Source organism: Schistocerca cancellata, chromosome 2, assembly GCF_023864275.1.
Source record: "Schistocerca cancellata isolate TAMUIC-IGC-003103 chromosome 2, iqSchCanc2.1, whole genome shotgun sequence".
NCBI classification, from domain to species: Eukaryota; Metazoa; Arthropoda; class Insecta; order Orthoptera; family Acrididae; genus Schistocerca; species Schistocerca cancellata.
The window spans coordinates 581,762,575-581,776,424 of NC_064627.1; the positions used below are offsets into that span (position 1 = coordinate 581,762,575).

The window sequence follows — 13,850 nt, forward strand, 5'->3', positions numbered from 1 at the left end:
TAAAGTTAGATATAGTGGGAATTAGTGAAGTTCGGTGGCAGGAGGAACAAGACTTCTGGTCAGGTGAATACAGGGTTATAAATACAAAATCAAATAGGGGTAATACAGGAGTAGGTTTAATAATGAATAAAAAAAATAGGAGTGTGGGTAAGCTACTACAAACAGCATAGTGAACGCATTATTGTGGTCAAGATAGACACGAAGCCCACGCCTACTACAGTAGTACAAGTTTATATGCCAACTAGCTCTGCAGATGACGAAGAAATTGATGAAATGTATGATGAGATAAAAGAAATTATTCAGGTAGTAAAGGGAGACGAAAATTTAATAGTCATGTGTGATTGGAATTCAATAGTAGGAAAAGGAAGAGAAGGAAACATAGTAGGTGGATATGGATTGGGGGTAAGAAATGAAAGAGGAAGCCATCTGGTAGAATTTTGCACAGACCATAATTTAATCATAGCTAACACTTGGTTCAAGAATCATGAAAGAAGGTTGTATACATGGAAGAACCCTGGAAATACTAGAAGGTTTCAGATAGGTTATATAATGGTAAGACAGAGATTTAGGAATGAGATTTTAAATTGTAAGACATTTCCAAGGGCAGATGTGAACTCTGACCTCAATCTATTGGTTATGAACTGTAGATTAAAACTGAAGAAACTGCAAAAAGATGGGAATTTAAGGATATGGGACCTGGATAAACTGAAAGAACCAGAGGTTGTACAGAGTTTCAGGGAGAGCATAAGGGAGCAATTGACAGAAATGGGGGAAAGAAATACAGTAGAAGAAGAATGGGTAGCTTTGAGGGATGAAGTAGTGAAGGCAGCAGAGGATCAAGTATGTAAAAAGATAAGAGCTTGTAGAAATCCTTGGGTAACAGAAGAAATATTGAATTGAATTGATGAAAGGAGGAAATATAAAAATGCAGTAAGTGAAGCAGGCAAAAAGGAATACAAACGTCTCTAAAATGAGATCGACAGGAAGTGCAAAATGGCTAAGCAAGGATGGCCAGAGGACAAATGTAAGGATGTAGAGGCTTATCTCACTAGGGGTAAGATAGATACTACCTATAGGGAAACTAAAGAGACCTTTGGAGAAAAGAGAACCACTTGTATGAATATGAAGAGCTCAGATGGAAACCCAGTTCTAAGCAAAGCAGGGAAAGCAGAAAGCTGGATGGAGTATACAGACGGTTTATATAAGGGCGATGTACTTGAGGACAATATTATGGAAATGGAAGAGGAGGCAGATGAAGATGAAATGGGAGATATGATACTGCGTGAAGAGTTTGACAGAGCACTGAAAGACCTGAGTCGAAACAAGGCCCCGGGAGTAGACAACATTCCATTAGAACTACTGACAGCCTTGGGAGAGCCAATCCTAACAAAACTCTACCATCAGGTGAGCAAGATGTATGAGACAGGCGAAATACCCTCTGACTTCAAGAAGAATATAATAATTCCAATCCCAAAGAAAGCAGGTGTTGACAGATGTGAAAAACTATCAGTTTAATAATTCACAGCTGCAAAATACTAACGCGAATTCTTTACAGATGAATGGAAAAACTGGTAGAAGCCAACCTTGGGGAAGATCAGTTTGGATTCCGTAGTAATATTGGAAAACGTGAGGCAATACTGACCAAATGACTTATCTTAGATGATAGGTTAAGGAAAGGCAGACCTACGTTTTTAGCATTTGTATACTTAGAGAAAGCTTTTGACAATGTTGATTGGAATACTCTCTTTCAAATTCTGAAGGTGGCAGGGGTAAAATACAGGGAGTGAAAGGCTATTTACAATTTGTACAGAAACCAGATGGTAGTTATAAGTAGACCACGGATTTTTAGGTCGTCTAAAAGTGTGTTTTAGGCACCTAAAATAAGCTCTTTCAGTAGTTCATTTAGGCTATATAAAACCTGAAATAGGTTTTAATAAAAATGATGCAGAGAAAATAAAAATAAATTAAAATATACAGTGTTCACAGTATGAACATCTTTTTAGTCATTAAAACAAGGAGAATGAATATTTACACCGTTACAGAGCACAGCAATCTACAACATTAATGTTGAACATAACTCCAAATTTTTTGAGTTCCTGCAAGATAAATATCTCCATAAAAAAGATGTGGCAATGGTTTAATTAATAAATTCATTGTTTCATACATTCTGACCATAGTTGGCTTCACAATAAATAACCAAAATATTTTCTAGGTTTTCTAGTGAAAAACTGTGGCGCTTGAGAGTCAGAATCTATTTATATGCTGAAAAAGAACGTTCTACATCAACAGATGTGACAGGGGCGTACTTCATTTTCGGCACATGTTGGACAGGAATGCTGCAGTCAGGAGTGCTGGATTTTCCACTAAGTATGTCAGCAGCTGCACACAACTCCTTCAGGCCAGTGTTCTTCTGCAAAACCGTTTGCATTTTTGCCCGTACTTTTTCCCCTACTTCACCTGGCGCTTCATTAATTTTCATTTTGGCTTCTTCAAGCAAAGAAATATTGTCGTAGATAGGTCTCCCTGAGCCTTCCATTTGCGAAATTATTCTTGCCATAAACGTGTAGTGGGCCCCAATGTAAGATAAGTCCCGTTTTAAAGAAGAATCTTTGAGTAACTCCATTGCTCCTCCAGTGTATTTTCAACCGCCTTCTGGACAGCTGAAGATGCGTACTATAGTATTCTGCTGCTATCAGCCACGTGCCCCAGCGGGTGACAACAGGCTCTGGCGGCAATTGGACATCTGGAAGCTGTTCTTTGAATGCCTGTATTCTTGATGGTGCCTTAACAAAAATTTTCTTCACCATAGATATTACTTTATTTACTTTAGGAAATTGTAGCCTTACTTGCTCTGCTATGCGGTTGATCCCATGCACTACACAAGTTACGTGCAGCATCAATGGGTAGAATACTTTTAATAGTTGAAACGCTTCTATCATATATGCAGCAGCAACAGTGACGGCCAGAAGCACCTTATTCTCATCCACTCCATTTGGGTATAGTAGCTTAAGCCCATTGTTCACAAACTGTGCTATTGTTTGTTGGTTAGTTTTTGAAAGCTGTTTTGAGCAATCAAATGAGCTCTGGATGGAGCATCTGGATCTAGCTTGCCAATAATCAGGTTTGCAATGTAACGGCCAAGGCTATCAGTAGTTCATCCACAGAAATCCATATACAAGATTATCCAACATCTTCTCGGATTCTGTGCAATGCAGCATTGTAAGCTGAATCCACATAATTCTTATGTAAAGCTGACTCTGCAGGAATAGACTGATGGCAGTACTTCTCAAGAAAACCTCTGAAAATAGGGTTTTCTAGTTTCCGAAAGGGGATGTTTGCCGCCACAAGTGCATGACACAAAGCTCTGCAGAACTTGTTTTTTTTTTGGAGGATTCACCAGAGTTATTGGTTAAAAGAGTTTGCTTCAGTTTTGACTTTCGTTCAACATTAGCTTTATGTGCGATTCCATCTGCATGCTGAGTTAAGTGAGATTTCCTAACACTCGAAACCTAATATGAGAGAAAAGGGAAATGCAATTTATAATCGCATATAAAGAGTATTTCGTATTACTAAAGGATAGCGATAAAAAAGAATCCTAAGTGACAGGAAAATAAGAAGTCTGAGAAAAACATCAACTAACCTCCTAGTTGCATACTTGGCAGAAAATAATTTTCCCATTTGTTGTATAATGCGGAAAATCTTGCAGCCACTGCCTTATATAAGTAGACTTTGAACTAGCTCTTTTCGGCATTGCATAGTATTCTCACACAGAAACTAGAATTTATTTTGCACTTAGAATGTCAGTAACACTTAACACGTCGGTCGCTACACAATGTACTGCTTTGTTTTCGCTGGGAAAAAGTGAATTATGACTTGCTTTTTTTTTCCTTTCACTGCGTTGCATGAAAGCGGGAGGGGAAGTACCGTACTCGTTGCTGGACATATGGCACCTGACAGATGGCCGCCCCTTCTGAGAAGCGAATGGAATCTACCGGTGCTTCAGATGAAAACATCTCACTACTGGCAAATTATTTTTGGAACCGGAAAATTCACGTATAATACCTTTCACGAAACAGAGTAGTTTGATAGGTCTACCTGTAGGTAGCAGCGAGAAAATGCACGAAGGGCAGTAATTTAGCTATAGAGGGCGTCTACGATTAACATTGTGATTTTTTAATCCGTGCTCAGCTTAAGGCCTATGAAACCGTTTCTTTGCAAAAATACACAGCTGGCCAGAATCCTATGAACGAAATATTTTCAAATATAACATTTAGTACTCTCACGTTCGATTCTAATGTGTAACTCAAATCTTTGACCGGTTCCCATTCGCTCACCGAAGTTAAGCACTGTTGTGCTCGGCGTGTACTTGGATGGATGACCATTCAACCGTGCCGAGTGCTGTTGGTAGTAAGGCAAGCAAAGGAATTGTAAACAGTCTCTAACGACCTTCGCCTTCAACGAGACGTAAAGTCCTAAGTTTACTTCCTTCTTCTAATCTTTGAAAACACAAGAACTCTATGTCACATTAACGAAATAGGTACTTTTTAGGATTTTTGTGCCAAAATAGGCAAAATTAGGCGTCAACGTTGAAAAATGCAATTTTAGGTCCTATAGAACGCTTAAGTACCAACTTATATGCAAATTGGAGCTTAGGAAAAAAAATAGATTTTAACCTAAAGATTCGTGATCTATTTTTTTACATATGAATAATAAAACACCTATAAAGAGTATTTGGTATTAACAGGGATAGCAATATACAAAAATAAAAAAAGACCGAAGTGTTAGGCAAATACGAAGCATGAGTGCATAGCAACTAGCCTCCTTGCTGCACGCTGGGCAGAAAATATTTTTTCCATCTCTTGTATAGTGTGGAAAAACTTGGAGCCACTGTCTTATATGATGAAATAGGCACTTTTTAGGATATTAAAGCCAAAATAGGCAAAAATAGGCACTAACATCGAAATAGGCTTTTTTAGGTCCTATAGAATTAACGCCATTAAGTGTAAATAGTCATGAAACGCATAAGTACAAATTTTTATGCAAATAGGAACTCAGGAACAAAATAGGTTTTTACCTAAAATCTGCGGTCTACTTATAAGAGTTGAGGGACATGAAAGGGAAGGAGTGGTTGGGAAGGGAGTGAGACAGGGTTGTAGCCTCTCCCCAATGTTATTCAATCTGTATATTGAGCAAGCAGTAAAGAGAACAAAAGAAAAATTTGGAGTAGGTATTAAAATCCATAGAGAAGAAATAAAAACTTTGAGGTTTGCAGATGACATTGTAATTCTGTCAGAGACAGCATAGGACTTGCAAGAGCAGTTGAACGGAATTGACAGTGTCTTGATAAGAGGGTATAAGATGAACATCAACAAAAGCAAAAGAACGATAATGGAATGTAGTCGAATTAAGTTGGGTGATGCTGAGGGAATTAGATTAGGAAATGAGACACTTAAAGTAGTAAAGGAGTTTTGCTATTTGGGGAGCAAAATAACTGATGATGGTCGAAGTAGAGAGGATATAAAATGTAAACTGGCAACAGTAAGGAAAGCGTTTCTGAAGAAGAGAAATTTGTTAACACAGAGTATAGATTTAAGTGTCAGGAAGTCGTTTCTGAAAGTATTTGTATGGAGTGTAACCATGTATGGAAGTGAAACATGAACGATAAATAGTTTGGACAAGAAGAGAATAGAAACTTTTGAAATGTGGTGCTACAGAAGAATGCTGAAGATTAGATGGGTAGGTAACTAATGAGGAGGTATTGAACAGAATTGGGGAGAAGAGGAGTTTGTGGCACAACTTGACTAGAAGAAGGGATCGGTTGGTATGACATGTTCTGAGACATCAAGGGATCACCAATTTGGTACTGGAGGGCAGCGTGGAGGGTAAAAATCATAGAGGGAGACCAAGAGATGAATACACTAAGCAGATTCAGAAGGATTTTAGGCTGCAGTAGGTACTGGGGGATGAGGAAGCTTGCACAGGATAGAGTAGCATGGAGAGCTGCATCAAACCAGTCTCAGGACTGAAGACCACAATAACAACAACAACAACAACATCAAGTATCCAGTGAATTAGTGACTGCCATTTTACATTAAATTTTGTATACACATGAAAATTGAAGAGATCATATACATCCTCTGATTCTGAGTGACTTAATTTTTTTATTGTCCATCTCTGTAGTTGGGTGTTCAGCTCATCTGACTGACACAGCAGTAGCTGAGTTCAATTCCTAGTACTGCCAGGGATTTTCCCTCAGCGGGATGTGTACTCAGTCTCAACTCAAACTGAGGAGTTACATGAATGAGAACTAGTGACTGCAATTTCTGGAAAGGTGACAACTGTTGAGAGAGCAGTACACTGACCCCTACGCCTCTCAAACACATCAAAATGATAACAGATGATGCCACAGCAGCCGGTCAGTATTGCATTGTCCTTAGGACCAGAACATTTAGTTGGTACTGGTAATTTAGCCATTGCTATTTTAATGTTGCTTACTTTTACCTCTTTCCATTTAAAATCTGGAGCTACATCACCAGCATATTGTGGGAACTTAATAACATTATTTTAGTTATGGATGATGTCATATTTCTGGCTTTTTTCAGTGTCATCTGTGTTATTCCTATCACAAACACTAAAGAAGAAACTGTGTGGTACAATAGTTAAGAAAAATGAGCACTGTTACTGGAATAGTTTAATAAAGTAACTACTGAAGTCATGGTGTGACATCATCACACCTTTACTTCTATGCACATGAGTCTTGATAACGATAAACACAGTTTTACATTTATTTTGTGGGTTATTAATGTAAGCATAATTTGCCTTCAAATGATTAATCTCATTTCTGATTTGTATTTGCTCTTTAATTTTATGAAGCTAGCTTTCTCAACATCACATTTTTTTTCTTACTTGTCATAAGAAATCTTCACTGGAGTTCTAAGCATTTATAAAATCAGGTATAAACCAGTTACACATAGGTGTGAGATTATGTTTCGTGGCAGTTCATTTACTTTACTGTACTACCTTCAGGCAACAGATTTTAAACGTATGTGAGAAAGCATACAGAAATAACATAAACTCACCTTCAAAATGAGCACTTTCAAGAATATAATTGCATTTTGTCATCTTTAACTGTGACTTGTGTGTGGTGTCTTATATCACTCAGAAGCCTAATATACTTAATTTCAATGCAGTCTGCTACATGCATTTTTGTTTTTAATTTTAACCATGTATCTTTATGATCTGACAAAATAATAAATACTGAAAAATATAGTTCATACAGTTTTTGAACATTTGTAATTACATAATCAAGATAAGGAAACTGCCTTGCCAAATTATTATTAACAGAATACAGGACATCATAATCTTTGCATGTTAAGTAGGTGAAGTTGCTTAAGTGTATGTAGCCTTATGTCAGTATTTATGTCTCCAAAAATTAAAATATTCTATCCAGACCATTTTTAAAGATGTTGGATAATTTTCTCTGAGGCCTGTGCAAAACACTCTGATGTCACTGTCTGTTGTATCGCATACAGATACAATTATATGTGTTAAATGTGAAGATGCTTCTAGTGCACTTTCTATGCATTAATCATCAACACAAAAGTACAGAATAGCACATCTGTGCCACTATGTTGCTGACAAAACCCTTGTTTGACCAATTCTTGAGTATTATTCATCACACTTCAGCCCATACCAACGGAAGTGACAGATTAACAGACAAAGTAATGCTGTATGAAGCACCATTAATTTGTGTATTCAGTATGAGAGTATCATACGTAAGCTCAACAAACTCTAGTGGGAGATGCTACAAGGAAAGTGTTGTGCATCATGAAGAGTCTTACAAAACTGGGAGAACTCCAAATGTGTCAAGAAATATATCACTTCCTCCAACATATATATTACATAATGATCATAAAGTCGAGGTAGAGAAATTTGGGCTTGTAAATAGGGGTATCAACAATCATTATTCACTGATACCATCTGCAAATCAAACAGAAAGGGTAGGAAATGAATGATGTACACTGTATGCCTGTTGCTGTATATGTAGTCTACTCATAACTGGGAAGGTTTAGCACTTGTATAAATAGAGATATTGTGGAAAATGACTTGACCACAACTCAAGATAAGTTTTGAAATGACATCTTGGAATTGCCAGTGGCATGTACATAAAACAACTTCCATGTTATTATTAACATTTGTACACTATGGGGACTTAGACTGAAAGATTCGTGGTAGATGATAACACTACTAAAGAATAGCTGCCACAAAAGTGAGGGATACAGACTCAACTTTTGATTTGTTATTTTAGTTTCTATCATTTTTAAATGTTTATTTCAGTGCACACTGTACTGGTGATTCAAAGATTCAGATTCAGATTCTTTATTTGACATTGACCACATGCAGTGAAATAGACATTACAATTATGTCAAGATACATAAGGAGTTACCAAATTAGTGAGTGTTTACATTACAAGTACAAATTATTTATGCTTCATTAATCTATATACAGTATTGGAATCATAGACTTAAAACTCAATTTCTATGTTACAAGTATCCATGAATTCTGTGAGACTGCAGTATGGATTGTCTATTAACCATTTGTGCAGTTTACTTTTAAAATTATTGAAAGGTGTATTGAGTGCAGTATGTGGTAATTTATTAAATAATCTCAAACAGTTCACTTTGTGAGAGTTGCCTGTTTTTGTCAGACTATGTCTAGGAATCTCAATACTGTCTTTGTTTCTGGTGTCATGTAAGTGTCTGTTCTTTCTGGTGTTAAATTTTGTTCTGTTCATTTCAGCACATATCAGTGATGCATAAATATAAAGATTTATCACTGTCATTATTTCCATTTTGATGAATAAGGGACGGGAATGTTCCCTTGGACCAACCTTGCACATTATTTGTAGCACCTTTTTCTGCATCAGTAGTACATCGCTGACATGACAAGAGTGGCTCCATAGTAACAGCCCATAAGATATATGAGACTGAAAAAGTCCAAAGTAAGCTGTTCTGAGATATTTGTTACTCACTAGATCAGACAGTTTCCAGACGAGATAGGATATCCTCGAAAACTTTTTGCAGACCTGGTTGATATGGGGTTGCCAGTTAAGTTTGGAATCAATGTGTATTCCGAGCAGTTTTACGGATTTTGGTTCTATCTTATTAGCCAGTCCCAACAGCAGATGCTGAGTTTTCTCTCAATTACATAGAAGTTTGTTTGCTGAGAACCAGTTTAGTGTTAAGGTGAGAGTGTCCTGTGATGTATTAAGAGCTTCAGAATTTTAGTCAAGTTTCCGTATGTGAACACAATGGAAAATGCAGGATGGAATGTAACAGTATGATAAAAATGATAGTTGCTACTCACCATACAGCGGAGATGATGAGTCGCAGATAGGCACAACAAAAAGACTGTCACAAAATAAGCTTTCGAACAACGAGGCTTTTGTCAGAAATAGACAATAGATAGACACACACACACACACACACACACACACACACACACACACACACACAAATGCACACACAGGCGCAACTCACATCCACATGACCACAATCTATGGCAGCTGAAGCCACAACTGCCACAGACTGTGGTCATGTGTGTATGAGTTGTGATTGTGTGTGTGTGTGTGTGTGTGTGTGTGTGTGTGTGTGTCTTGACAAAGACCTTGTTGGCCGAAAGCTTATTTTGTGATAGTCTTTTTGTTGTGTCTATCTGCGACTCAGCATCTCCATTATTTGTGCTAATTCTGTTGTGTGGAAGATCTACACCTGCTCTGCTCATAGACAGAGGCAAAAATTGAAAGCTTAGCATTACCTTTCAGAGAGCAGTTAAAATTTCTATAACAGTACATACTAGCCTTTTACTAAGCATGAGAAGATTCATATGCAACCTTGTTATTTCCCTATAGCAATTTCAGCTTACAAGTATTCAGCATTACTTACCAGATGCAGTCTACGAATGGATGGTTTGACATCAGCACTCTCTTGAGGAAAACAAATTTCCAGTTCCTCACAAAGATTTACTCCTTCATAAGTCAAGTACGAGACAATTCTAGAGGACAGGACCACACTGAAAATATAATATGTTCTTTGTCTAAGTTACGAGATAAAATTTAGGTGCAAGAAATTACATATCACTGATTGTCAGTGGAGTTTAGTGGATAAGTGTTGATAAATAATAAATTTTAAAAAAATCATTTAAACTTTTCACTAAATATTCACTACACTACTGTTCACAGTTCTAGTAGTTTTGTAGCAATGCAAAAAAATGGCAAATACTATGATTCAAAAACATTAAACTGCTTTTGCTACAACTTCATAACATGCAAGCTGTGACATTACAGACAAGTAACAGTGCACTTAAAACATTTTGTCAAACAAACAACATCTGATATACACTGGTGTACAACAGAAAAGTGGAAGATTCAAGTAAGGTACCAACACTCTTTTAACAATAAATTTGTCGTTCATTTTGTACAACTGTGAAAGGCACAGAATTCTGCGCGACTGTGCTACATAATGAGAACAGTATTAAGAAAGAGAGTAGATGCATCCCAGAATAGTGGCAAATGGTGAAAGAGTTTTGAGATTTTGGCAGCAAGTGTCTCTTTTGCATGCATTTGCTATTAGTCAATATCCCTTGCTTCAGACAATACTGATTTCATGATTTCATACATCTCTCAGTATAGTGGGTTTGGACACAAATTGATACAAATTGATTTTATTTTTTCATGATGTACTTCTTACACTGATGTATACATGCTAGGGGCATTCAATAAGTAATACAACAATTTTTTTCTTGGTCAATTCTGGTTGAAAAACTGGGGAATTTTTTGTAGAACATCATGGAATATTCCCCCTACGGCCCCTACAGTTACATGAAGTTCCGATTGGTTGTGTCACTATATATAGTCTTCAAAGTGCTGTCTGTAATAGAGGCGCATTTCAAGTGGAGAGCTGTCACTGAGTTTCTTTTGACAGAAAACCAGAGCATCACAGATATTCATAGGAGCTTCAGAATGTCTATGAAGACCTGGGATATAATCAAATCGTAGTGAGTTGTTAGACAAGGTGTCTGTAACCATCGCAACAAGGTCACATAAATCTGTCCATCTGGCCACACACAGCTGTGACTCCTGTAGCTTTGGACTTAGTGTGTTCATCACCACAAAAATGCAAATGAACTTCTCCTTCTTCATGATGATGTACGGTCTTGCACAAGTCTGTGCACCTGAGAGGAACTCACAAAACTTCAATAGACTGTTCTTCCTCATCCACCCTACAGCCCGGATCTCGCACCTTGTGACTTCCAAATGTCTGGCCCAATAAAGGGTGCACTTTGCAGGAAACAGTCCATGGATGATAGGGAGGTTATTGATGCAGCAAGACAGGCTCAGAAGAGTGGTACCATGCGAGCATACAGGCCCTCACAGTTCAATGATGAAAGACTGTTGCGTTGAACACAGGATTTTGTGGCCAAAGGTGTGGGGAATAATATGGTGCATTGGAATCCCAATTAAGTCAACCTGTTTTCAGAAAAAAAAATTGTATTACTTACTGAATGCCGCTTGTAATTGCGGATATTTCCCCTGTTATGAGCTACTGCTTATCATTCACATAAATTCAACTTTCAGGTACAAAAGTCTCCTACACTGTACACTGCTCAGAGTTATGACATTTGAAGTGTGTTTATTCTGTTAAATAAAGTTCCTATTTTTCATTGATCACAACAGTCATTTGCCACTTGGGTTAACAAATACAAGCTATTCAAAGGTTGGACAGGCCTAATTCTAGCTGCACCCAACAAGTGGTGATCCTGATGTTATTTTTAAGCTGACGAGGAAACCACAATTCTAATTTGAAATAATTTCACAAGATGACACATGAACCAGCAGTATCAAGATTAGCGATGGGTGTACTTCCACTCTGGCTGCATAACCTTGTATTGTGGTCTGCGCAAGTTGAAGTGAGTTTTTACTATGCTTACATCATAGCTGGTTCAATAAAGCTTTCCTCAATAGTGAACCAGTTAGACCACCGCTTTGTTGTGGAAGTACGGGACACCAGTGGCAAATTCTTTTGACAAGCTCAAGACAGAATTAATTCAAAGAGACACAGCCATGCAGGAAGACAGAATTCATCAAGTGCTGATGCAGCAGGATATTGGAGACCACAAACTAAGTCCGGCAGTGTTCAGATAATTTTGCTGAACACCACTTGGCGCAATCACCTACCACTGCAGGTTAGCGCAATAGTGGTGTCCCAAACAGAGATGCCATTGGACGGTGTGGGAGAGCTCATGGACAGAATTTTAGAAACCATCACTCCTTCTCAGATTAGTTCATTAACAGAGCTTTGCATCAGTAAAAAAAAACAACAGCAGCTGTTGTGCACTCTGACTATGACTCTCTAGTGGCAAAGATTGAGTTACTGGGTACTCATATCAGCAGGCTGTTGTCTCAAAGTGATACTGGCAATGACAGAGGATGAAACCATAGAAGATCAATCCATGGCTGTTGCTGCTGCCATGACCAATGTTTATGTAATGAGATGGTTTTGCCATCTCCTTCCAGATGGAAGGGGAATGTCATGTATGGCTAGTCCCTGATGACCAGGAACACCTAGCATACACCACTGCCCTGTGGGTTGATGTACAGCCAGACACCAGCAGTTGGCACTACTCAACTTGACTGCGCATTCCACTGCAGTAAATAGAGCACCACAATCACTGGACACAGCCAGCACTATTTCACATCATAAAAGCCGCATGATAACAGCCACTTCCTGGTACCGGTACACCAGGCTACCTTTGTAGGACTGTTGCCTGCAGATCTCCAGCAGTCTGATTTTGAGTAAATGATGAATCTACTACACAGCACTACCAAACCTGCTGTTCAGTGCCACATGGGCAACTATTTCTTTTCTACATCCATCATCCCACAATGGGAACTTCAGCTGGCAATGAGGGTAAACTTTTCATACTTCTTGTGCCTTCAGATTTTCGTTCCAGTATCTATGTTCACCCAGGTGGGTCTATTTCTGCACTAGTGCGTTTCCATGCTCATTCGACCAATATTCTTTGCATATACTTTTCGCATGACTTCTTCTGCAACCGAACTTTCACTTTTACAGCTTGTCCAGTTGTGAGGTCAGCAGCTGCTCCATTTCAACCAGAATACCAATCATTTGCTTCAGTGTTTTTCCAGTGCCAACACCCCCACGTGTTACAGCCAGGGCAAAAAAGCTTCTGTTTCATGCTGGCACTTCCTGTACACTTCCAAGCTCCTCCAATGGCACCTAAGCTACCCTAATGCCCTCCTCGTGTAGGTTGACATGTCTCTATCCCCACTTTCCTCTGACTTCAATGTGGTCTTGGATCCTTGGCTCGTCTTACTGATTCCACTGGACCAATTAGTACATAATTGTACTCTTCCCGATGCTTCTCCCCTGGTCACTTCAACCCTTGCCCCTACCCACTTGGCCTCTCATATACTCACGAACTATGCTGCTACCTCAGACTTATCCACCACAGCTCTTCTAGTGTCTCCCGAGATGGTGCCTCTTGACACGGTGCCTCCCAATGTGGCTCTTAGACTTGCTCCAGCACTGTCCAACACATCTCCTACAACAGCTCTGGCACCTCCTGACGCAGTGCCCCATCCATTCCAGCACATCCTAACGTGTGTCCTACAACTCTCTGGTGCGTCTGATACAGCTCCTATGCCTGCTCCGGCAACTCCCACCGTGGATCCTATGGTCGCTCCAGCACGTCACGGTGCAGGACCGTGGCCTGCTCTGGCTTCTCCCGACATGGCTCCCACGCCTCCTCTGGTGCCTCTCAATGTGCCT

The 13,850-nt window shown here is 38.8% G+C and overlaps 1 protein-coding gene across 2 annotated transcripts in view; it reads right to left on the reverse strand.

Annotated features, from left to right (window-relative positions):
* Nucleotides 1-13,850, reverse strand: part of LOC126162191 (protein timeless) — a 408,622-nt gene that overhangs the window by 137,885 nt on the left and 256,887 nt on the right. For both annotated transcript variants that reach the window (XM_049918518.1, XM_049918519.1), the window contains one exon: nt 9,945-10,071. In XM_049918518.1, coding sequence (XP_049774475.1) covers nt 9,945-10,071 — 127 coding nt within the window. The remainder of the gene's footprint in view (nt 1-9,944; nt 10,072-13,850) is intronic.